Raw genomic sequence first — 27,056 nt, forward strand, 5'->3', positions numbered from 1 at the left:
GAGGGAAAATAAAGGATGGACACAAACACACACACGAACAAGGCAAAAAAAAAGAGAAAATAAACCAAAAACTGAGGACATCTGAATTCAGGTATTTTAGGAACTAACATAAACCATTTAAGACTGGTCAGTTCAATCATGTTCACCCAAAATCTTAATCCAACTCAGGCCTCACAATTCAACTCACCCCACCAAAGGAGGTTGATGTTAACAGAACGTGATTCCGTAAAGGAAGATGGAGTAATTATAGATTTATAGTAATTATAGAAAATATCAACTGAGTTATTGACTGCACAGGAGGGCATTCGGCCCATTGAGAACATGCCCGTTCTCTGTAGAGCAATCTTCTCAGGCCCATTCCCTTGCTCTACCTACATAACCCCGCAAGATTATTTGCCTCAAGTGCCCATTCAATTTACTTTTAAAGTCATTGCTTGCCTCCAGTTCCACATCCTCATAAGCAGCAAGCTCCAGGTCATTACTGCTCACTGCATGAAAAAGTTCTAGCTCACATCCCCACCATCAACGTATCCCTTAGCCCTTTTACTATCAGCTAGTGGGAGCACTTTCCTTGTCTACCTTATCTAAACCAGTCATAATCTTGTTCACTTCTATCAAATCTCCCTTTAATTTCCTTAGCTCCAAGGAGAACAATTCCTCAGCCTTGGAACCATCCTGGTAAATCTAACATGCACCCTTTCAAGGACCCTCACATTGTTATGACCAGCAGGTCATGGCCCTGAATTACTTATGGACATATTGAACTTTTAAATAAGACATGTGTTTCAACAAAAAAAATGACATACAAGCAAAAATGGGCTGCGACTGTAAGAAAGCCACTTGCTGGAAAACCCCCATGTAGATTACTCGACCAACTAGTTCAGAGAGAGCGGAATGTTACACCTAAAAGGTGTGACACGTCCTACTTCGGATAGAGGCACTTCAAAGGAAAAGATACAAAGCAAACTGAACTGTAACCTCCTGTGGCTGTGGAGGTGATGGAAAATGATTACCACCTCAGCCGAAACTACCTCCTGTTGAGTTATATCTCAGACTGTTAACATGAAGTGAGTTTGAAAATTAAAGAGATCTGGGTGAAAGACATGTTTGTTTTTCCCTTCCAGGAATACACAAGGGAAGAGGTTTAAAAAAGCCAACTGCAACCCTAGTTCTAATGCCAGTCTGGTGTTGTGTTCTGGTGTGTGTGTGCTGTGAAGGTCACAGCTGAAGAACACCAACTAGGTATCCCTGCACTTGCAGGTAAAAAAACGTGTGTCTCCGATTGCTGGAAGCAAGGCACAAGTCAGCAAAGCCACAGTCGAAAAAGAAACAGAGCAACTCATTTCAGCTTACCCACAGAACCAAGAATCTCCAAACCAACTGCTCGACTACCAAAGTCAGCGCTACCGGAAAAACCCAAACTTAACATCCACAGTGTTTCATCATCAAAAACCTCACGGCCAAAGATTTGTATATCTTTTTAACTTTTATTTTTGGACTCAATTTCTCATTTCTCATCTGTGTGCATGCAAGTTGCGTTTTTATTGTGTTTTCTGGTGTTTCGTAACTAATAAACTCACTCTTTCTTTAACTCAAGAAAGCCTGATCACATTGGCTCCTTTTAAAACATAAATACATTTGGACTGGGAAAAGGTATCCACGAGGGAAGGGATCCTTTTTAAATTAACCTTGCTGCGAACAACTGAGGGGGTTGAATAAAGAAAGGGAGCCAGTTCATCCCTCCAAACCTGGAAGCATAATAATTTGGGGTTCCTAGTCCGGGATCATAACAAATTGGGGGAACCTCCCCCGGGAACCGGTCGTAACAGCATCCTCCCTAGTGAGCAGAACTGGACGCGATATTCTAGTTGTTGCCTAACCAGGGCTTTATAAGGTTCAGCATAACTTCCCTGCTTTAGTATGTAATACTTCTATTTCGAAAGCCAAAGGTCCATATACTTTCCTATTTACATGTGAAATATGTCCTGTCACCTTCAAAGATTTCCAGATCCTTCTTTCTGCTTTAGAACCGTACTATTAATCTATATTTGATCTCCCTTTCCCTTCTACCAAAATGTACCATCTCATGCTTCACTATATTAAATTCCACCTGCCTCTTTTCTGTCTATGTCCTGTTGCAGGGGAGGCAGTGGCATCGTGGTATTGTCACCAGACTAGTAATGCAGAGACCCAGGGTAATGCTCTGGGGTCCCAGAATTTGAATTAAATAAAAATCTGGAATTAAAAAAGTCTATTGCTCACTAATATCCTTTAGGAAATATGCTGTCCTTACCTGGTCTGGCATGTGACCCTTAAATGCCCTCTGAAATGGCCTTGCAAGCTGTATCAAACCACTATGAGGAATGAAACTGGAACCTGGCATTGGCCGGAAACGACAACGGCAAACTCAGCCCTGTCGACCCTGCAAAGTCCTCCTTATCAACACCTGGGGGCTAGTGCCAAAATTGGGAGAGCTGTCTATCAGACTACTCAAGCAACAGCTTAACATAGTCATACTCATGCAATCATGCCTTACAGATAATGTCCCAGACACCACCATCACGATCCCTGGGTATGTCCCACCGGCAGGACAGATCCAGCAGTGGTGGTGGCACAGTCCTATACAGTCAGGAGGGAGTTGCCCTGGGAGTCCTCAACATCAACTCCGGACCCCATGAAGTCTCATGGCATCAGGTAAAACATGGGCAAGGAAACATCCTGCTGATTTTCACATACCATTCTCCCTCAGCCAATGAATCAGTGCTCCTCCATGTTGAACAGCACTTGGAGGAAACACTGAGGATGGCAAGGGTGCAGAATGTGCTCTGGATGGGGGACTTCAATGTCCATCATTAAGAGTGCCTCCGTAGCATCACCACAGACCGAGCTGGCCGAATCCTAAAGGGCGTGGCTGCTAGACTGGGTCTGCGGCAGATGGTGAAGGAACAAGAGGGCAAAATATACTTGACCTCACCCTTACCAACCTGCCTGCTGCAGATGTATCTGTCCATGACAGTAGGAGTGACCACCACACTGCCTTTGTGGAGACGAAGTCCAGCCTTCAGATTGAGGATGCCCTCCATCATGTTGTGTGGCACCACCACTGTGCTAAATTAGATTGTTTTGAACAGCTCTAGCAACTCAAAACTGGGCAACCATTAGACAGCAGCAGCAGAATTGTACTCAACCACAATCTAACCTCATGGCCCTGCATATCCCCCACTCAGCCATTACCACCAAGCCAGAGGATCAACCCTGGTTCAATGAAGAGTACAGATGGGCATGCCAGGAGCAGCACCAGGCATACTTAAAAATAAGGTATCAACCTGTTGAAGCTACAACACAAGACTACTTGCATGTCAAACAGCATAAGCAGCAAGTGATGGAATCGCTTAGCTCTGTTTACAACCGACAGATCAGATCTAAGCTCTGCTGTCCTGCCACATCGTGAATGGTGGTAGACAATTAACTCACTGGAGGAGGAGGCTCCACAAATATCCCCATCTTCAATGATGGGGGAGCACAGAGCATCAGTGCAAAAGAGAAGGCTGAAGCATTTGCAACAATCTTCAGCCAGGAGTGCCCAGTGGATGATCCATCTCGGCTTTCTCCTGAGATCCCCAACATCACCGATGTCAGTCTTCAGCCAATTTGATTCACTCAAGAAATGGCTGAAGGCATTGGATACTGTAAAGGTTATGGGTCCTGACAATATTCCAGCAAGTGGAAAGTATTCCATCACACCCCTGACTTGTGTCTTGTAGATGGTGGACAAGCTTTGGGGAGTCAGAAGATGAGTTATTCGTCACTTGATTTGTAGCTTCTGACCCACTCTTGTAGCCATAGTATATATATGGCTAGTCCAGTTCAGTTTCTGGTCAATGGTAGCCCCCAGGATGTTGATGGTGGGGGATTCAGCGATGGTGATGCTATTGAATGTCTTGTGCTCTAGAACTTGCCATGGCCCTAGCCAAGCTGTTCCAGTACAGCTACAACACAAGCATCTACCCAGCAAAGTGGAAAATTGCCAAATTATGTCCGTACACAAAAAGCAGGACAAATCCAACCTGGCCAATTACCCCATCATCGTACTCTCGATCATCAAAGTGATGGAAGAGGTCAACAACAGTGTCATCAAGTGGCACTTGCTTAGCAATAACCTGCTCACTGACACTCAGTTTGGGTTCCAACAGGGCCACTCAGCTCCTAACCTCAATACAGCCTTGGTTTAAACCTGGAACAAAAGAGCTGAACTCCAGAGGTGAGGTGAGAGTGACTGCCTTTCACATCAAGGCAGCATTTGGCATCAAAGAGCCCTAGCAAAACTGGAGTTAATGGGAATCAGGGAGAAAACTCTCCACTGGTCGGCGTCATACCTGGCATAAAGGAAGATGGTTGTGGTTGTTGGAGGTCAATCATCTCAGTTCCAGGACATCACTATAGGAATTCCTCAAGATACTGTCCTAGGCCCAACATCTTTAGTTGCTTCATCAATGACCTTCCTTCCATCAAAAGGTCAGAAGTGGGGATGTTTGCTGATGATTGCAGAATGTTCAGCGCCATTCGTGACTCCTCAGATACTGAAGCAGTCCATGTCCAAATGCAGCAGGACCTGGACAATATCCAGGCTTGGGCTGACAAATGACAAGTAACATTCACGCCACACAACTGCCAGGCAATGACCATCTCCAACAAGAGAGAATCTAACCATCGCCCCCTGACATTCAATAGCATCACCATCGCTGAATCCCCCACCATCAACATCCTGGGGGCTACCATTGACCAGAAACTGAACTGGACTAGCCATATATATACTATGGCTACAAGAGTGGGTCAGAGGCTACAAATCATGTGACGAATAACTCATCTTCTGACTCCCCAAAGCTTGTCCACCATCTACAAGACACAAGTCAGGGGTGTGATGGAATACTTTCCACTTGCCTGGACGAGTACAGCTCCAACAACACTCAAGAAGCTTGACACCATTAGGACAAAGCAGCCCACTTGAATAGCACCACATCCACAAACATTCACTCCCTCCACCACCAGCACACACAGTGGCAGCAGTACAAGATGCACTGCAGGAACTCACCAAGGTTCCTTATATAGCACCTTCCAAACCCTTGACCACTACCATCTAAAAGGACAAGGGCAGAAGATAGATGGGAACACCACCACCTGGAAGTTCCCCTCCAAGTCACTCACCATCCTGACTTGGAAAAATATCGCCGTTCCTTCACCGTCACTGGGTCAAAATCCTGGAACTCCCTCCCAAACAGCACTGTGGGTGTACCCATGCCACATGGACTGCAGCTGTTCAAGAAGGCAGCTCAAGGACAATTAGGGATGGGCAATAAATGCTGGCCAAGCCAGCGATGCCCACATTCTGTGAATGAGTAAGAAAAAGAGGTTTGCTGTTCTCATTCTCATTGTTTGCCACGCCTCCACCTTCGGTGGTAAAGGCACTTGTAAAAAAATTTATTCCATATTCCAATATCCATTTATATGTATCAAAAAAGTGGTGGATCTAGCACTGACCTTTGGGGGAACACCACTGTCCACCATCCTCGAGTTTGAAAAACAAATATGCATCATAGTTCACTCCCTTAAGCCAATCTTTTTTTAATCCAAGATGACACTGACCCTCCTATTCCATAAGCCTCAATTTTCTCAGTCTTATTTTTCTCACAGTTGCTTTACCCTCAAGGACAGTACTGTACTGATTTAATAAGTAGCTTTGCAGATGAGCTTTTTAAGCACAGTGACTCCTGAAGCATTTTGCTAAATATGTTTCAGAAATGCAAATTGCTGCCTGCTTAGCTATTCACCAGACTTGAGGCTAGAATTATACTAGCTGTACATTAGATTTAAAAAGTAACACATCAGTTCTTCTGCTGCTTGTGTACAATTTTGCATTCTTTAAAATAAGCATAAGAAGCTGTGAACTGGATGAGGTTAGCATACGCACCTTAGGCCCTTTCCTTAAAGGCAAGGTCAGTCCATCAAAGCAGTAAATGATGAGAAGGGCATCAGATCCACCACCAAGTCACCAGTATGGTTTTTTTTTGGAAAAAAAGGAAAAAGAAAACAATATTAATCTTCTGAACATTTATCAGCCTTAAGACCCCCTGAGAACTGAGTGTTTATTTTTAATTCCTGCAACTGCCTTTTTCATTACAAGTGCAGGGAATCATTTTAACCATTGTGCTAGACTTTACAGTGTACACAGGAGTTCACTAACATTTTTGACATTTGACATTTTTGAATTTGCAAAATATTTCTACAACCCTCAAAGGATAACAACAGGCAAAAATATACTTAGTGAAATTTCAAAGAACAAATGCTGCCAAAAAACACCTTTCTCCAATTAGACTCCAGCAGATAGTCTTGCACAAACGATTGATTGCATGAGGAAAACAGCTGCATTTACAATCAATGCTTAGGATAAATCAGCGCTAATTAATCAGGATCTCTGGATACAATTCTAAAGTTACAAGGAAGAAAACCTTCTGATATTTTTAAACAGTGAACTGCAACCTTATGGAAATGTCTGCATTAGAGGCTATTTCACAGAAAATTAGGAAAATGTTTTGTTGCTGCTCATGAGATTCCAAGTTCATCTGTGAAATGCTATCCATAGTTCAAACAACCACTTACGAGGTTATAAGAACACTTCTGAGATCATAACTGTCAACACTAATATGATTAACAAAATTATATAATTGTGCTCTGATAGCATCTCTGTACTCTTATTATATACCATTTTACCTCACTTATTCCCGATCCCCATTAATCTACAGACCTTCTGCAATTAATCCTCAACAACATGCATTAAGTACATTCTTACTTAATCTCTAGCACCCTGCCAAATATTTATGGTTACTGAAATTTCACATTACATTCCATAGACAGCTGTTTTGCCAAAACCAGCTTTAGACTGACATTATACAAAACAGCAATTAACAAAATGTCAAGGTGTATTTTTCTGCTTGTAATGCCACATATATGACATGGGAATGATGGACATACACATACTACAGCAGGTAAATGCTACCAAGTCATATCAGTGAGACTATCTCCAAGTCAACCGAACGTACAGACTAGTTGATTATTCTATTTTTAATCTGTTCCAGAATGGTCCAATTCCTCAAACACAAAACCATTCAGATACCAAAACAAAAGATGCTTCTTGATGTAAGATTCCATTTTCAACAGCAAATTTCAAGTAACTTGTTAAAAATTACTTTGCTCCATTATACATTGTTTACAATGTGCAAGTTCATTTATGAAAGTAATGTCATAAAACCACAAGAGAAAATTTAACCCAAGAAAATCTGACCACAAGAGCGAGTCAGTGATGAAAATAGGCAACAACTCGGTCTAAAAACACACTGATCAAAGCCCATAAAACATGTGAACCACGATTCATAAATCAGCTCCCTTTCTGCCCTTACTTGACTCCTGATGAACAGTACAACAATTCTCCTCAGACCAAAGTTATAATTATGGAGGAGGAGCTGCAACAGCTGCTGAAATTTCAAAAACAATTCCTGTTCATTTAAAGTTTACTTTATTCCAAATCAACATTACAGTAATCAGCCATAATTTTATTCAGCAGTTTTCTTGTATAGTTTTTTTTAAAAACAAATTCCTGTTGAAACTGCCACAAATTAGTCCATTATATAATCAATTAGAACTGTAAAAACTGAGCCATTTTACTTGAGGCATGTGACTGGCTACATGGTGTGTCAATAAATGTCTTGCTGCTGTTTAAGGTACTCCATATTAATTGAGGGAGTTAGGACTGTGGCAAAGATTTTTCTTCACATTGATATTTCTTGGCAAGGCTTGGGATGTGTTCAAGAACAGACTGCTTCTCCAAACCACACTCCCACAAGGTATGAGGAGCAAAAAGGCATTTATCATATTCATCGGGTGTGGCATCAGAAATAAAATGCACTATTGGTTAAAGACTGAACTTCTGGTTTACCATTGGCATTTTAAATCAAGAGTAATCAGATCCTTTAGCGTTAAGTATTCTTAAGAGATTGGGATTTGATTACAAGGTGACCAATAATAAGAATAACATCACTGCTGAGTCAGTAGGTTGGGGGTTTCAGGCTCACTACTGAAAATGGAGCACATAATCATCTAAGCTGACACTCCAGTGCAGTACTGAAAGAGTGCTGCATTGCTGGAGTGCTGTCTTTCAGACAAGACATTAAATCAAGGCCTTTTCTGCTCTCTCAGGTGAATATAAAAAAATCCCCTGCAGCTATCTGAAAAGCGGCAGAAGCATTTTCCTGACAAACACTATTTCCTGAATCAACATCATTAAAACTGATTATCCAGCCATTTGTTTCATTCCTGTTTGTGGAATCCTCATCCTGGGATGAGGGGATTGGCCAAGGAGGAGAGATGGAGTAGACAAGGCTCATATTCCCTAGACCTTAGAAGAACAAAAGATGATCTCATTGAAGCAGGGTTGACGTTACAAAGATGTTTCCCCTGGTTGGGGAGTTTAGAACAAGTTTCATAATCTCAAATAGCTGGCTGTAAGACTGAGATGAACATATGAATGTACGAATTAGGAGCAGGAGTGGACCACTTGGGCCCTTCCAGCTTGCTCCGCCATTCAATAAGATCATGGCTGGTCTGATTGTAATCTGAGCTCCACATTCCAGTTTACCCCCAAAGAGAAGAGAAAATGTGGAGAAATTTCTTCAATCAAAGGATTGTGAGCTATGAATGTTAAGTCTTTGAGTATATACAAGTCAGAGATCAATGGATTTTTAGACAGTAAGGGAATGGAGGGTTATGGTAATAGTGCGGGTAGGTGTAGCTGAGGTCGACATAATCCTGCTTCTTCTGCGCTTATGAATCTTGCTGGACTCAAATTGGCTGCCGTGTTTCACTATATCATAAATGGTAAGAAAAGTTGAAAAGTAATTCAGTGGCTGTGGAATGCTTTGGGACATTCTGAAGGCCAAAAATCAATCTGATCACACTCAAAATATCTTTAAAAATAGCTTCGCATCCTAACCTCATACTCCTTCAAGGGCTCTTCTTTGGAATACAATGTGAGTAAATGTGAAGTTATCCATTTTGGTAGAAAAAACAGAAGGACAGAGTATTTTTTAAATGGTGAGAGGTTGGAAAAGTGTTGATGTCCAAAGGGACCTGGGTGTCCTTGTTCATCAGTCACTAAAAGCTAGAGTGCAAGTGTAGCAGTCAATTAGGAAAGCAAATGGTATGTTGGTCTTCATCGCAAGGGGATTTGAGTACAGGAGTAAGGATATCTTGCTACAATTGTATAAAATGTTGGTGAGATTGTATCTGGAGTATTGTGTACAGTTTTGGTCTCCTTATCTAAGGAAGGATGTGCTTGCCATAGAGGGAGTGCAATGGAGGTTCACCAGACTAATTCCTGGAATGGCAGGATTGTCTTATGAAGAGAGATCAAGGAAACTGGGCTTGTATTTTCTCAGGTTTCAAAGAATGAGAGCTGATCTCATTGAAACTTACAAAATTCTTATAGGGCGCTACAGGATAGATGTGGATAGGATGTTTCTCCTAACTGGTGAGTCTAGAACCAGGGAACACAGTCTCAGGATAAGGTTTGGACCATTTAAGACTGAGATGAAGAGGAATTTTTTCACTCAAGGATGGTGAATCTCTGGAATTCTCTGCCTCATAGGGCTGTTTAAGCTCAATCATTGAGCATGTTCAATCAATAGGTTTCTGGATACTAATGACATAAAGGGATATGGGGATAGTGGGGGAAAATGCCACAGAGATGGATGATCAGCCATGATCTGCTTGAATAGCGGAGCAGGCTCGATGGGCCAAATGGTCTACTCCTGCTCCTATTTGTTTTCCTTCTTATCACTCATTTACACTGTATCTCCTTGTTATTATTCATTTACAGTGTACCTCCTTGTTATCATTCATTTACACTGTACCTCCTTGGCAACGTGATCTGCAGATATGGAGTCAACTTCCACATGTAAACTGATAACTCCATATAGTCTATAGTCTCAATACCTACCTTGACTCCACCATCAGACTGCTTTGAATGTGTTCAAGAACAGACCGTTTCTCCAAACTATACTCTCTCATAGATAAGGTACAAGGAATAAAAAGGCATTAATCATATTCATAGGGTAGTATCATAAAGAAAATGCACTATTGGTTAAAGATTTAACATATGGTTTACCAATAGCATTGTAAATCAAGGGTAATCTGATGCTTTGGAGTTAAGTATACTTAACAGAGTGGCATTTGATTACAAGGTGATCAATAGTAAGGGGCAGGTAATTTAGGACTGAGATGAAAAGGAATTTCTTCACTCAGAGTGGTAAATCCTTAGAATTCTCTGCCTCAAAGGGCTGTGGAGGCTCAGTCATTAATTATGTTCAAGGCTGAGATTGATAGATTCCTACACATTAAAAACATCGATGGATTATGGGGATAGCACAGGAAAATGGTGTTGAAATAGATGATCAGCCAAGATCTCATTGAATGGCTAAGTAGGCTCGAAGGGCTGAATAGCCTATACCTGATCCTATTTCTGACGTTCTTACTCCATATGCAGTCTCGGGTGAGTAGTAAATTCCTTCAGCTAAAAAACGGGAAGCCCAAAACAATTATTTTCATGAACTCAATAACCTTGCCACTGACTTCATCACCATCTGGACACCATTTAAGGTTAAATATGACTCATCAGCCAATTGGCCTCAAGATTAAATTCTAACCCCACCATCACAAGAACTTTTATGGCCTTGCCCCTTCCCCCTGCAAACATTCCCCAACTTTTCCCAGTATTGGCAGACATGCCTTCAACTACCTCAGTGCCTCTCTGAAATTTCTTCAAGACCTTTTCTTCTGTCACTCCTTCTTTTAAGATCATTCTTAAAACAAATTTCTTGACCATGTTTTTTTGCCACCTCTCTTCTCCCTTTGGCTCAGCGTCAATTTTATCTTATGCTCCCATGAAATGCCTTGGAACATTTTTCAATTTTAAACTCACTGTCAGCTGATGTTGACTAAACAGTTTTGGAAAATTGCCATCATATGCATCATGTGGAAATCATTTCCTTCCACTATGCTCCAAACAGAACAATCTTAATGGAGATGCAGGAACAGAGAGACCTGCGACTGAATGTATACAAATCTTTGAAGGGAATAGAACAAGTTTTTGCATAGAACATATAGCACAGTAAATGGCCACTCGGCCCAACTGTCCATGCAAAAACTTATACTCTGCCCATCCTTCATCATCTAACTATTAACTTAACACACTATTCCCTTCTCCCTCCTATGCTGTCTAGCCTTCGAGTACATCTATACAATTTGCACCAACTACTCCTTGTGGTAACAAGCGCCAAATTCATATCACTCTTTGGGTAAAGAGGTTTATTCTAAATGCTCCTTTTGTTTTCTGGGGACTATCTTATACTATTGATGACCTCTAGTTTTGCTCTTTCCCCAAGTGGAAACACCCTGTGTCTACTCTATCAAAACCCTTTTATGATTTTAAAGACCCCTGTCAGGACTCTCCATCCCATCACCCCACCCTGCCTTCTCAGATTCTCAGCCTGTTCATCCTTTCCTGATAGATATGACCTTGCAGTATGGTACCATCCTTGTAATTTATTTTTGTGTTCTTTCTAATGCCTCAGTATCCTTTCTTTAATACATTGGCCAGAACTATGCCCAGAACTCCAAGTGTGGCTTAATCAAGCTTCAATACAAGTTTAGAAACTTGCCTCCTTTTCTAATTTATCCCTCTAGGAATAAACACTAGTGTTCGGATTGCTTTTTATTATGTCCTTAACTTTTGCATCGTGACTTGTAGTGATTTGTGTATTTTTACTCAGCACTCCCTTTGTTCCCGTATCCTATTTAGATTCTCATATTCCAAATAAGATGGGACCTCCTTTTTTTTTACCAAAATGTTTCATCTCAGACTAATCTGTGTTGAAATTCATTTGCCAAATATATGCTCATTCCGCAAGTTTATTAATGTCCTCCTGTAACTTGCTTTTCTCCTCAGTATTCACTGGCTCAAAAGGCTATTTAAAAAAGACATAAAAGATCCATACCTTTACAAATAGAGGTGTAGAGTACAAAAGCAAGGAAGTTATCCTGAACCACATAAATCGCTGGTTAGGCCACAGAGTTCTGTGTCAAATTCTGGGCACCATATTTTAGGAAGGATACCAAGGTCTTAAGTGGATACGGAGGAGATTTAGCAGAATGTTGCTAAGGATGTGGGAGACTTCATTCACATAGGGAGACTAGAAAAAAATGAGATTGTTCTCCTTAACAGTGGAGATGATTAAAGGGAGGTTTGGTAGAGGTGTTAAAGATCATGAAGGATCTGGATAGAATAAATAAAGGAGGAAGTGTTTCTAGCAGCATTAAGGTCACGAACCAGAGGAGACAGGTTTGAAGGTAAAAATGTCAAAGAACCACAGACAAGAGGAGGATTTAATTTTTTTTAAATGTAGCAAGTTATGATGATATGGAATCCGCAGCCTTCTGCAGATTCAATAATAACTTTCAAAAGGGAATTTAAATACTTGAATGGAAAAGTTTGCAGGGCTATGGGGAAAGTGCAGAAGAAATGGAACTAACTGGATACCCCTTTCAAACAACAGGCAAAGGTACAATGAACTGACTGATCTTCGTAACTGTATCATTCTATGGTCTGTTCCTTTCTTGCCCAAAATTGGATCCCTCCAATCAGTTTTCGCCCCACCACAGTACCAAAACAGCCCATTGATGAGTTTGCATGATATACAGCGCGAAATGATCCGATCAGGATAGCCATTATCCTGCAGGATACCTGTGATGCACCCTACTTCAGCATCAAGCTTGCATAGTGAGCAAATGGCTTGGGCCCTATTTACAATATTGCCAATAAGACCAATCTTATAGCTGAGGAACTATAAGAATCCCAATGCATATACTGACCAGTGAAAGCAGGCTTGCAGTAGACCATGGTAGAGAACCCCCTGACAGGTTTCTCAACCAGTATATCAAGAAAGGGGAGTTCATTTAACTTGAAATGGAGCAGTCATACATAGGCCTACATACTTAGCATTACACTGGCACTGAAATTCATATACCACATTACTCATTTGTGTGATAGGCAGAACGTCTTTTTGGCTTGACAGTAGCATCCTTTTAGTGGCGAAGACCACTTGTGTTGCTACTGCATAGTAGCAGCGTGAAACAGCTAGCTTCACCTGTTGCTCAAAGTTTTGAGATACCTTACCCTTCCAGGGCAATCTGAGGTAAACTGGGCACTTTTCAGGGCCAAAAGTGACAGCCTTAGGCCCGCTAGAGTTTGTGCGATATACAGCGTGAAATAATGCTTGGCAGCTATCAGTTACCATCACTGGTGCATTCTCCATGACAACACCAATTGCCAACCATTCAGCACTCTCTTCACATGCAACCAATTTAAGATTGCCAGTCGGGCTTACAGTGTGGCACATTTGTGTGTGCTGGAAGCTACATATATTAATACACGGGGTCCTGTTCTTTGCAGAAAGAAAGGACATGTACACACATTGTGCCTGTTTCAGCTAAACAAAGTAAGTGACAGCCATTCGCTGATTCATTTCTCAGGTCAATGCCTTGACCAATCAGGGTCAAGCTGCCTGATTTAAATTTCAAACAATGTTTGGCAGTCAACTGTCAGTTACCACCACTGGTGCATTCTCCATCAGAATGCCACTTGCCAACCAATCAGCACTCTCTTCACATACAATATAAAATGTTGTTTTCACCTTATGTTGGTATTCTTGCAAAGTCTCCTGATGAGTGCAAGACGAAAAGCTCAGACATGTCTCTTTTTTCAGCTATACTCAAGTTCTGCATTACCAAATGACCATATGTTTTATTGCGTTAAAGGTGCCATATAAATACAAGTTGCTATTGTTGATGATTATTCTATAAGTACTGTCATTTCAGTTCTACCCTGAAGGATGCAGTAGAGTTGTTAAACTGCGGCCCTCTCACCCCACTTCAGTGGGCACGACTTAAACAGCGGCAAGTTCACCCAATATATGGGCCAACATTCTACCCCCAATTAAAAAAAGAACTGGCCATACATCACATTATTTCTACAGAGCATTGTTGCACTGAAATTGGCTGCTGCATTCCCCAACATGGCTACTCTTCAAAGCCAGTTGGATGTTGACAGCGTTCTCACAGCCCACCTTGTTGCCTGATCTTGGATGACAACTACCATCATCTCAAAGGACACCAAGCTTTTTGCTTTCACTTGAGAGAAGCAAATCATGCAAATCAAGGAAATCACGTGGTCTTCTTCAGGAGCAAAGAAAACATGTCGACCCACAATCAAAATATACCAACTTAATATTGAAAGCATTTTTCAATCAAAAAGTTTGCACAATAAAAGTGTTAATGTTCTGGCCCTTAAAGAAACATACAAACACATCAAACACAAGACACAAGAAAGCATATAACAGGTTTGACCCAATCACTTGCAATTACCATCCGAATTATGGCCTTGTGTACTATATCAAACAAGGCATCGGGGGTTGCACTGAACTCAAGTATACCAGTATTGCTAGGATCTCACTACAACAAAAGGCATAGCAGAGATAACAACCTCCGTTGGTTAGACACCACCTACAGCAATCTGACATAAGAAATACAACAGTAGGCGACCATATGACCCCTCAAGCCTACACCACCATTCAATAAAATCATGGCCTCAACTCCACACTTATATTTTTACAGGAAAAAGAAGTCATACAGCCTTACTATCTACAGCTCCCTCCTAGTCAACACTCACCCATCCATCTCAAGACTTCACCATACAACATAGGACTATGAAGACATCAATTATAATGGAGTAACAGTTGTACAGTGGGCTTCTCTAGGCAACAAATTCCTCTTTTTTAATTCCAAAGATCAGCTACATTCTTGTGGTCAAGATAACAGGGAACATAACCCAGACCTGCATTTCCTCTCATAAGTTAGCAAAGGAAATCCAATCATTGCATCCAGAGCCGTTCTTGATGACTTCCTCAACAATCAACACAGGCGCTCAATTAATCATCAACATTGACATCAAAATTCAGGTCAGCACATTAAGAGTGGAACCACGATGGAATTTCAAAAAAGCAGACTGGGAAACCTTCCAAAAGTCAATTGACACCATAGGGTAGATTTTACCAACCACCAATGTCTTCAACAAATTTATAGGAATTACTAAAGCTACAAAATTTAGTTTATATCTGGGGGGCAGGGGAGGTGGAGGGGGATGGGGGGTTAGAAAGGCATTTTTCCTTATTAAATGGAAAAATGTGAGGCTGTCCAACAGGAGCCACCACAATGTTGGACTCCTGGAACTCAGATGTGAAAGGTGCAAGATAGGAACAGCAGTGGGACATTTAGCCCCTCGAGCCCATTCCACCATTCAATGAGATCATGGCTGATCTGAGAATTAACTCCACATGTCCAAACTTTGCCCTATATCCCTCAATACATTTCGTTAACAAAAAGCTATCAACCTGAGTTTTAAATTTAGCTATTGATCTAGTATCAATTGTCATTTGCAGAAGGGAGTTCAAAATTTCTACCATCCTTTGTGCATAGAGGTTATTCCTAATTTCACTCCTGAAAGGTCTAGCTCTAATTTTTAGACCATGTCCCTTAGTCCTCGACTTCCCGATCAGCAGAAATAGTTTCTCTCCATCTAACCTCATCATTCCCTTAAGATCTTGAAAGCTTTGATCAAATCAACCCTTAACTTTCTAAACTTCAGGAAATACGGCCCCAGTTTGCATAAACCCTTCCTGCAATTTAACTTGGAGCCTAGGTATCATTCTGTTATAAAAACAAAAAGCTAAAAGCTTTTGCTAAAAGCATTCTGTTATATCTATGCTGCACTCCCTACAAGGCCAATATATCCTTCCTAAAGGTATGGTTCCCAAAACTGCAGGATTCCAGGTGCGACAAGTAACTCACCTCCTAACTCCCCAAAGCCTGTCCACCATCTACAAAGCACAAGTCAGGAGTGTGATGGAATACTCTCCACTTGCCTGGATGAGTGCAGCTCCCACAACACTTAAGAAGCTTGACACCATCCAGGAAAAAGCAGCCCACTTGATTGGCACCACATGAACAAACATTCACTCCTTCCACCACCCAAGCACAGTAGAAGCAGTGTTTACCATCTGCAAGATGCACTGCGGGAATTCACCAAGGCTCCTTAGACAGCACCTTCCAAACCCTCGACCGCTAATATCTAAAAGGACAAGGGCAGCAAATAGATGGGAACACCACCACCTGGAAGTTCCCCTCTACGTTGCTCACCATCCTGACTTGGAACTATATCGCCATTCCTTCACTGTCACTGGGTCAAAATCCTGGAACTCCATTCCTAACAGTACTGTGGGTGTGCCTACACCACATGGACTGCAGCGGTTCAAGAAGGCAGCTCACCACCACCTTCTCAAGGGCAACTAGGGATGGGCAATAAATGCTGGTCCAGCCAATGACGCCCACATCCCGTGAATGAATTTTTAAAAATTCAACCAGATTCATCAGGCATGATCTGTGCTCTACAAATCCACGTTAGCTTTCTCTGATCTGCTGAAAGCTTCAAAAGTGTTCAGTCACTCTATCCTCATTATAGGTTTTCCCCAATTCCCCCTCCCACCTTTCGTAAATAGCGGAATGATGTGCATATTTTCAACCTAAAGGAACAATTCCCGAATCGAGAGAACTTTGGAAGGTTATAGTTTGGGCATCTTGAGTGTTCTCACCTCCTTCCATCAAAACCCTCTGGTGAAAACCATCTGGCCCCGAATACCTGTCACTCTTTACTGCCATTATTTTCAGTAATTATTGTTATTTCACTTATATTAATTTGGCCAAGTCCCTGACCTGGTTTCAATATTAGTTTGATTGGGATGACTGGCATACTGACTTCTTCCTGTACTATAAATACAACTGCAAAGCAATTGTTCAGTATGTCTGCCAGTTCTTTATAAGCTGATAACATTGATATTGTCAATGAAAATCAAGGCCCAAATTGCCCCTGAGTACCCTCTTTTTCCTAATATAATTGCAAAATTGTTAATTTTGATATCCTTTGCATGTTTCTTTCCCCACTCCCTTTTAGTAGCTTTAGCTATCTGTTTCATTACCCTTTGTTATTCTTTCTTTCCCATTTGCCAGGATCTGTGTAATTTTTTTGCATTTTTCTATGATTTTTCTTTTAGTTTTATGTTGTCTATTACCTCTTAGTCATCCATGACATTTTAAGTAGAGCTCCTGTCCTTGAGGGGTATGAACTCCATATGTATCCCTCTGATCTTGTGTCGTTTAACCCATTATCAGATTTTCCCAGTTTACTGAGGACAGTGTCTGTCTCATTTCAGAGAAGTTAACCTTACTAAAGCTAGAACCTTAGCAGCTGTTTTGAGTTTCTCCCATTCAAACACTACATTGAATTCAGTCGCATAATGAATGTTAATAGATAAATGTTCACACACAGTTCGGCTGTTAACTAAATCTGGTTCATTACTTATGATGAAATCTAATATGGCATGCACCCTTGCAAGCCCTAGGACATATTACTACAACAACTATCCCAGACACAGACAACATATTCACTTCCTTCCTAACATGTCGTAATCTGTATATCCCAATCGATAAGCAAACTACATTCCCCATTAATTCCACTCTGCCTTTACTATATGCTTGTCTAATCTCTGCATTTATACAATCTACCACTTCATGGATGCTACTGGGGTGGGTGGTGCAGGGGTGCTATACACAATCTCCAATGTGAGTAAAATTAAGAAATAGAAAAGGATTTAAAAAACAAAGTCTCCCCTGCCTGCTTACTTCTCATTATATTCTCTATCACTAAAGTGATTTCATCCTTAACCATTGAGGCTACTCCTCCCCCTGAATTATTTTCCCCATCTTTCCTGTAGACTGTGTGAGACTTAGTATATCTAGTTCCAGTTCTGACCATCTTGTAGCCATGTCTCAGTAACGGTTCCCATATCACACCCTTCAAGTTGAATTTAGAATCATAGAATGGTTGCTGTACAGGAGGTGGCCATTTGGCCCATGCTGGCTCTCTGCGAGAGCAATTTAGCTAGTCCCACTCATTAGCCCTATCCATTAAGCCCAGCAAATTATTTCCCATCTGCCTCCACTACCCTTTTAGGCAGTACATTTCAGATCATACTTATTTGCTGCATTGAAGCTTTTTCTTCATGTCTTTTGGTTCTTTTGCTAATCAACTCAAATCTGTGACTTTTAGTTCTCAACTCTTCTGCCAATGGAACAGTTTCTCTCCATGTTGACCCCTCATGATTTTGAATACTCATCTTTATCAAATCTCCTCTCAATCTTCTTTTCGCTAAGGACAGCAATCCTAGCTTCTTCAGTCTATCCACCCAACTGAAATCCATCATCCTTGAACCATTCTCGTAAATCTTTTCTGCATCCTCTCTAAAGCCTTCACATCCTTCCTAAAGTATGGTATGAGAATTGCACACTATATTCCAGTTGAGTCTGTTCCAGAGTTCTATACAGATTCAGCCATGTCCAAATCTCCTTCTGTTTATGAGTCATGCTCAATTTCACCCTATCCTATAGATATAGATTCAGAACCTAGGGCGAGAAAAACTTAAGGACAGGGTAAACGTGATCCAGAAACTTGATGAATTCACATGGGGAGCAGGCACTCAAACTCCCTGTTTGGCAGCACTTGCACTCCACAACTGAGTACCCCTCTTTGACATGGTTAACAAGTCCGTTTATCAAACCAGTTCTTGTCCAGTTGACCCCTATGAAAATGATCACTCTTACACTTCTACTGATACCATCACCCTGGCTGCCTATGCTTGTGTGCATCGCACTACCACATCTATGCCATGAATATGCAGTCTCCAGAGAATACAACAGCTACATCTACAAAGACATACTGATCTAGACCAACTCGACAAATCTACCAGTCTCAAATCTACAAAGCCTTTTTTGAATATCACCAAAGTCCTTCAGCCATCTCCCCACACCTGTGAAGAATGATGATGCAATGCTTGGAACAACTGTGACATACAAAATAGAGTCCTTATAGAGCACACAGTACAACCCAAGGATCAAATGTTCTCAAAACAGTCAGCAATCATCAATAGCCTCAGATTTCTGATCTGAGATGTGTATATTTGATTTGTTTTTTGCTACTACCAAATGAAAGATGAAAAAGTTCTTCAAAACAATTCACTGTACATGAAATGCTTAAGGATGAAAGACGTGATACCACAGCTGCTTAAATCTATATAACACTTTCAGCATAGAAATAGGTCTCATTTCCTAGAGTCCTAACCAAAAACCTGGATGTTGAGACAGGCAAGGAGATATTGGGAGGGGGGCCAAATGTTTGGTCAAAGAGCTATGCTGTAAGGTGAGTTTCAAAAGAGGAAATAGAATTGGAGGAGTTTAGGAAGAGAATTCCAGAGAATGGGGGCTAGGAAGTCAAAGGCACAGCCAATTGTGGGGCAAAGGCAGGGGGGTGTAAGGAATGCCAGGGTCAGAGGAAGAAAGAGACAGTGGGTGGGAGCTTTGTAGATGGGGACGGAGGAGTCCTAAAAGAGTTTAGAATACAAGAATGAGAATTTTAAATCTACGGTTTTGGGGTCCAGGAGCCAATATAGTTCTGCAAGGACAGGGCATGAAGTAAGGGAACATGGGGTGGGAAAAAATACAGGCAGCATAAGTTTTGGATGAATTGAAGCTTACATAGGATGGAGGATTGGAAACCTGCCAACAGAACAATGATACAGTAGAGTCTGAAGGTGACAGGTATGGATAAGAGTTTCTGCAACAAATGGAACTGGCAATCTGCTTCAGCCCTAGAGTGGCTGGGAAAGGAAACAGATTGATCACAAAAGGCAGAGTTTGTAGCAGAGACAGAATGTGATGGCTTTACGTGTAAACACTCAAAACTTTTCTTTCTAACCAACTCCAGCTTGCATCATCATTTGAACTTGTGAATTGCACACAGAACATTACTTGTTGGTTTATTTTTACTGTAAACCAAGTCCCATTTGGTACTCGACACTTGGGGTCATATTTCACAGGTCATGAATAATTACCACAAATGCTTTGTGAGCCCAGGGCTTGAGGCACTACTGACACTGATACAGTCACTTCAATTACAATCAAGTCCAGCATTAAGATATTTTATTGGAACTTCTTGCCAATAACTGAATGCAACAGTAAAATAGAAAGGATATAATTTTCATGTTTCTTGCTGACTAAAATACCCTGTTAAATTGAAGCCAGTCGCAGAATCCCTGAAGCAGTACTCCTTCTGTTTGAATTGGAAAATCAAATGGAACAGTTCTGCAGCTGTACAAAGAAAGGCAAAAAGCAAAAAAACAACTCTGCTCTCCGATTTCTCATCACATTCTTGTAAGCAACAAAGGAAGATTTGCATTTATATCGCACCCTTCATAACCTCAGGATGTCCCAAAGCTCTTCACAACCAATTATCTACTTCTGAAGTGTGATTACTGTTGTAGTGTAGGAAATGCAGAAGCCAAATTGTGCACAAGCTCCTTCAAACAGCAATGCGATTGTGTTGAGATAATCTGTTTTAATTGTGCTGGTTTAGTGATTGGCCAGGTCATCTAAAAAATACAATCTGTGATAATGCAGCCCTCCCTTAGCTCTGCAATACAATGTCAGCCTAGATTTTGTGCTCAAGTCTCTGGAATAGGCCGTTGACCCACAACCTTCGGACTCAGGGGTAAACAATACTACTGAGCAACAAATAGCATATTTTTAAAAGTTTTGAACAAATCAGCTCAAGTTTATAGAAAAGACATATTCAACCATTTTAATGAGGGAGGAGTGAAATGAGTCGTCCACACGCAGCCCTAAGTTTGATTCAATCAAATGTGTTTTCAACTCCACGATGGTTTGAAAGAAAAATGTATTTTCTATCTCTGCAAATGCACAACCTACCAGAAAGTGTGATCAATTATTTTTGCCTCACCTGGTTTAGTTTCATAGATTATTAAAATTAGTTACCCTGGAAAAGACAGATTCCAAAATTGGGGTTAAACCCAATAAAATGTCAATCAAGGCATACTAAAAACAAATAGGGCCAGTCTGCTGCAAGGAGCACTCCATCTCTCTATTCTAATAGGCAGCATTAATATAAAGCACAGTTTCAGACATCTACATCTCAGAAAGGGCTGAAAGAACAGAATATGAGAGAGGAGGTTCTGATGATGCACATAATGCACAATTAATTTCATAAATTTTGTGAATAAAGAACATTTATGGAAAAAGCACAATAAATTTCAGTTGTCATAATTTGCAAGAGGCAATTATGCTTATTATTTCAAATTGTATTTGCTCTTTTCAGTATTGTCGCAGAGTAACCCCATAATTTCCTGTTTATGAGTGCCCTGGACAGTCACAACCACAGAGGCGGATGGGTTTTCTCTCTCTCATTCCAATCAAATTGTTTGCATAAAAAATTTTGGAAAAGGCAAGCTAAAAAGAAAATACAAAATACTCTTCCTAAACTAATCACAATCTGTGTCATGGTGTTCTTTGGAACCTTAGAATTGGCCAATAGTGAAAGTTTACTGCAATGCCTCTACATTCATAGAACAAAGTTGCTGAGGGTTAAGGTGTAGTTACACAAGCCACTCAAACGAGACAAAATAGATTACAGTTGAGCGCTGGTGGTAAAGAATCTAAAGAAACTGAATGACTCACAGGCTATGAATACAAATTTGGCAAACTGCACATAGCTCTTAAAGAACTGCTTTAATTCTATTAAAGCTCTTAGGCAATATTTTCTTCTTGCTGCGCTCCTAGTCTTTTTTTTAAAAGAAGAGAAACAATATTCCAAGTAAATCTTTTATTAATAGTAAGCAAAAAGGTGGCATAGGTGTCATACCAAGTTAAAGTTTGCGGGATGTATCATTAGTATTCATCCTGGTAATTTTCATTCTCAGTTCCAATTGGATCCCTATTGGTTATGATAATTGCACATGATATCATTAACAAATTAATACTTCAAAAGCTTCTTCACTCTAGCACATTGCTTAATGACTCTTTGTAGTGAAGCAGTAATACACCAAATATCAAAGTAGCTGCTTGTCCTTTCCTCAAATCTTCTAAATGTGCAAAAAAGTAATTAATCTCATTTGAAAATCATTTACCTTTGATCAACCCTAATTATTGATACTGTTAAATCATGAGTGCCACAGGCTATTTTTTGAATGGGAATGTTTAAATTGTTATTTTTATTTTAAATTAACTCTCTGGTTGAAAATTATACATTTAGAGAGTAGTAAATGTAAGCGCTGGAAATATTCAGCAGGTTAGGCAACATCTGTGGAGAGAGAAACATAGTTACCATTTTGGGTCGATGAACATTCATCAGGACTAGAAAATAGCACTGTTTGCTGGTTATATAGGGGTAAATCGTTATCATTCGCATCAGTCCCTTGAAACGAGAATGACGTCTGCCAGGCTTCATGTGTGTCCTCAGTAAACCAATCCTGGAGCCATAGGTCTTTGGGCAGAAAAAACAAGAGTTGTCCCAAGAAAGGCGAGTTCTCAAGCCAGGGTTGGTCTGCTTTAGCTGTGTCTGCATCACAGATTAGTACCCATATTCCGCCAACATGTATATGGGTAGAGCTGGCTAAACCAGGCATGACCTGCTGAAATGGCAGCCCTGATTATTTCCATTTAAAAGTTATCTAAAGATTGGTCTTGAAAATTTCAAATGATGGGGCTGTGACTATTTCCACAGCAGAGTTTATGCGGTCAGTTTTTGAGTTGTACCTTGTTGGTTGAGGTGCAGCCACACGAATCGATATCAATCTGTTCGAGGCCTTCAGAGTGTTCACAAAACATTTCCTCTGTCCTCCTTAAGATTGGGTGCCATCCTTAAATTGTGAAAAGAGCATCTGCTTTGGAAGTTGATTATTTGGCATGTGGATGCAGTGTTCAGAGCAGCAGAGCTGATTTTCCATGATCGTGGTTGCAATGCTGGAGAAATTGGCTTTGGTGGGGATGAAGTTTGTTTGTCTTCCCACTTGACTTTTAGTATACTGCCGAAACACCGCTGGTGGAAAGGCTCCAGTGCTCAGAGATGCCGTTAGTAGGTGACCCAAGTCCCACTGTATATAGAAGAGTGGTGACGAGAACAGCTTTTTAGACTAAAGCTTTTGCCCTCGTATGCAGAACTCTGTTGTCGAAGACCCAGTTGCACAATTTTTAGAAGGCTACGCTGGCACAGCTGTTCCTGTACTGGATCTCCTCTTTGAAGGTAACATTTTTAGAAAGGTAGCTGCGGAGATATGGGGAGGGTTCAGTGACTTCTAAACTCTCCCTATCAAAAACAACAGCTATTAGTAAACATATTGCCAGGTGGCTAATGATCTCAGTTAATAACGGAATCACAGTGCAGAAGAGGCCCTTCGGCCCATCAAGTCTGCACCGACACGTGAGAAACACCTGACCTACCTACCTAATCCCATTTTCCAGCACTTGTCCCATAGCCTTGAATGTTATGACGTGCCAAGTGCTCATCCAGGTATTTTTTAAAGGATGTGAGGCAACCCGACTCCACCACCCTCCCAGGCAGCGCAGTCCAGACCGTCACCACGCTCTGGGCAAAAGAGTTTTTCCTCACATTCCCCCTAAACCTCCGGCCCCTCACCTTGAACTTGTGTCCCCTCGTGACTGACCCTTCAACTAAGGGGAACAGCTGCTCCCTATCCACCTTGTCCATGCCCCTCAATCTTGTACACCTCGATCAAGTCGCCCCTCAGTCTTCTCTGTTCCAATGAAAACAACCCAAGTCTATCCAACCTCTCTTTATAACTTAAATGTTTCATCCCAGGCAACATCCTGGTGAATCTCCTCTGCAACCCCTCTAGTGCAATCACATCCTTTCTATAATGTGGCGACCAGAACTGCACACAGTACTCCAACTGTGGCCTCATCAAGGTTCTATATAACTCCAAAACGATCTCCCTACTTTTGTTATTTAAGCCTCGATTGATAAAGGCAAGTGTTCCATATGCCTTTTTCACCACCCCACTAACAAGCGCCTCCGCCTTCAGAGGTCTATGGACACACACGCCAAGGTCCCTTTGTTCCTCAGAACTTCCTAGTGTCATGCCGTTCATTGAATACTTCCTTGTCAAATTATCCTTCCAAAGTGTATCACCTCACACTTTTCAGGGTTAAATTCCATCTGCCACTTATCTGCCCATTTGACCATCCCATCTACATCTTCCTGTAGCCCAAGACACTCAACCTCACTGTTAACCACTTAGCCAATCTTTGTGTCATCCGCAAACTTACTAATCCTACCCCCCACGTAGTCATCTATGTCGTTTATATAAATGATTAATAATAGGGGACCCAGCACAGATCCCTGTGGTACACCAATGGACACTGGCTTCCAGTCACTAAAGCATCCTTGTCATCACCCTCTGCCTCCTACAACTAAGCCAATTTTGAATCCACCTCATCAAATTACCCTGTATCCCATTTTCCTTATGCTTTCTTTATAAGTATCCCATGTGGGACCTTGTCAAAGGCTTTGCTGAAATCCATATAAACTACATCAACTGCACTACCCTGCATCTACACACCTGGTCACCTCCTCAAAAAATTCAATCAAATTTGTTAGGCATGACCTCCCTCTGACTAAGCCATGCTGACTATCCCTGATCAAACCTTGCCTCTCCAAGTGGAGATAGATTCTCTCCTTCAGAATGTTCTCCAATAGTTTCCCTACCACTGACGTGAGACTCACTGGTCTGTAGTTCCCTGGCTTCTCTCTATAACCCTTCTTAAATAGCGGAACTACATTAGCTGTTCTCCAGTCCCCTGGCACCTCCCCCGTGGCCAGAGAGGAATTAAAAATTTGGGTCAGAACCCCTGTGATCTCCTCCCTTGCCTCCCTCAGCAGTCTGGGACACAAATCATCCAGACCTGGAGATTTGTCCACTTTTAAGCCTGCCAATACCTCCACTACCTTGTCACTCCCTATATCAATTTGCTCACAAACCTCGCAGTCTCTCTCTCCGAGTTCGATACCTTCATCCTCATTCTCTTGGGTGAAGACGGATGTGAAGTATTCATTCAACACTCTACCGATGTCCTCTGGCTCCACCCATAGATTGCCCCCTTGGTCCCAAATGGGCCCTACTCTTTCCCTGGTTATCCTCTTCCCATTAAAAACTTATAGACTATCTTGGGATTTTCCCTACTTTTACCAGCCAGAGCTTTCTCATATCCCCTCTTTGCTCTCCTAATTGCTTTCTTATGCTCCACCCTGCATTTTCTGTACTCCACTAATGCCTCCGCTGATTTGCTTCCCTTCTATCTGCTAAAAGCCTCTCTTTTCCTTCTCATTGTATCCTGAGTATTTCTGGTCATCTATGGTTCTCTGGGCTTGTTACCCCTTCCTATCACCTTAGAGGGAACATGTTGAGCCTGTACCCTCCCCATTTCCTTTCTGAACGCCCCCCTATGCTCCTCTGTAGATTTCCCCACAAGTAGCTGTTCCCAGTCTACCTTGGCCAGATCCTGCCTTATTTTACTAAAATCCACTCTCCCCCAATACAAAACATTTTTTTGCAACTTGTCTATTTCTTTGTCCATAACAATCTTAAATTGTACCGTGTTGTGGTCGCTATCACTAAAATACTCCCCCACCACCACCTCAGCCACCTATCCGGCTTCATTCCCCAGAATTAGGTCCAGCACTGCACCGTCCCTTGTTGGACCCTCTGCATATTGACCTAAAACGTTCTCCTATACACATTTCAAGAAATCCACTCCATGCAAGCCCTTAACGCTATGTCTCTCCCAATTAATGTTGGGAAAGTTGAAATCACCTAATATAATTACCCTATTGTTATTGTTTTTACACACCTCCGCAAATTGTGCACATATTTGCTCCTCAATTTCCCGCTGACTATCTGTAGGTCTATAATAAACACCTAACAACGTGGCTGCCCCTTTTTTATTCCTAAACTCTACCCACAAAGCTTCATTCGATGCCCCCTCCAAGATATCATCTCTCCTTACTGCAGTAACTGACTCCTTAACTAATAATGCAATGCCTCCTCCTCTTTTACCCCCTCCCCTGTCTCACCTGAAGATTCTATATCCCGGAATGCTGAGCTGCCAATCCTGCCCCTCCCTCAACCACGTCTCAGTGATGGCTACTATATCACAATTCCACGTGTCAATCCTCACCCTTAACTCATCCGATTTACCTGTAATACTCCTGGCATTAAAGTAGAGGCCATCCAGCCTTGCCTTACTCCCTTGAAACTTAATGCAACTGTACTTCCTCTGACTTGATTGTTTTACTGTATTATGATGTGTCCCTATTCTGCTAACATTCTGTGTCCCCTTCTCCTGCCAAATTAGTTTAAGCTCCTTCCAACAGTACTAGCAAACCCACCCTCAAGGATGTTCGTCCCGCTCTGGTTCAGATGTAGACCGTTCCGCTTGTACAGGTCCCACCTTCCCCAGAAACAGTCCCAGTGATCCAGGAATCTAAAACCCTCCCTCCTGCACCAACTCTTAAGCCACGTATTCATCTGCACTATTCTCCTATTTCTGAGCTCGCTAGCACGTGGCACTGGGAGCAATCCAGAGATTACAATCTGAGAGGTCTTGCTTTTTAGTCTACTGCCTAGCTCCCTGAGTTCTTGATGCAAGACCTCATCCCTCTTTCTACCTATGTCATTGGTACCAACATGTACCATGACCTCTGCCTTATCACACTCTTCCTTCAGGATGCCCTGCAGCTGTTCAGTGACATCCCGGACCCTGGCACCAGGGAGGCAACATACCATCCTGGAGTCACGTTGACGGCCACAGTAGCGCCTATCTGTTCCCCTGACTATAGAATTCCCTATTACTATTGCTCTTCCTTCCTTCCTCCCCTCCTGTACAGACAGGCTGCTTGTGGTTCCAGAAGCCTGGCT

At 41.7% G+C, this 27,056-nt stretch overlaps 1 protein-coding gene across 7 annotated transcripts in view; it reads right to left on the reverse strand.

The window, feature by feature from the left end:
* The window catches only part of kif13a (kinesin family member 13A), a 327,451-nt gene that overhangs the window by 214,111 nt on the left and 86,284 nt on the right, over positions 1 to 27,056 (reverse strand). For all 7 annotated transcript variants that reach the window (XM_078539266.1, XM_078539264.1, XM_078539265.1 and 4 more), the window contains exon 3: positions 5,969 to 5,981. In XM_078539266.1, the coding sequence (XP_078395392.1) occupies positions 5,969 to 5,981 (13 nt within the window). The remainder of the gene's footprint in view (positions 1 to 5,968; positions 5,982 to 27,056) is intronic.

Source organism: Cetorhinus maximus, chromosome 3 (genome assembly GCF_964194155.1).
Source record: "Cetorhinus maximus chromosome 3, sCetMax3.hap1.1, whole genome shotgun sequence".
NCBI classification, from domain to species: Eukaryota; Metazoa; Chordata; class Chondrichthyes; order Lamniformes; family Cetorhinidae; genus Cetorhinus; species Cetorhinus maximus.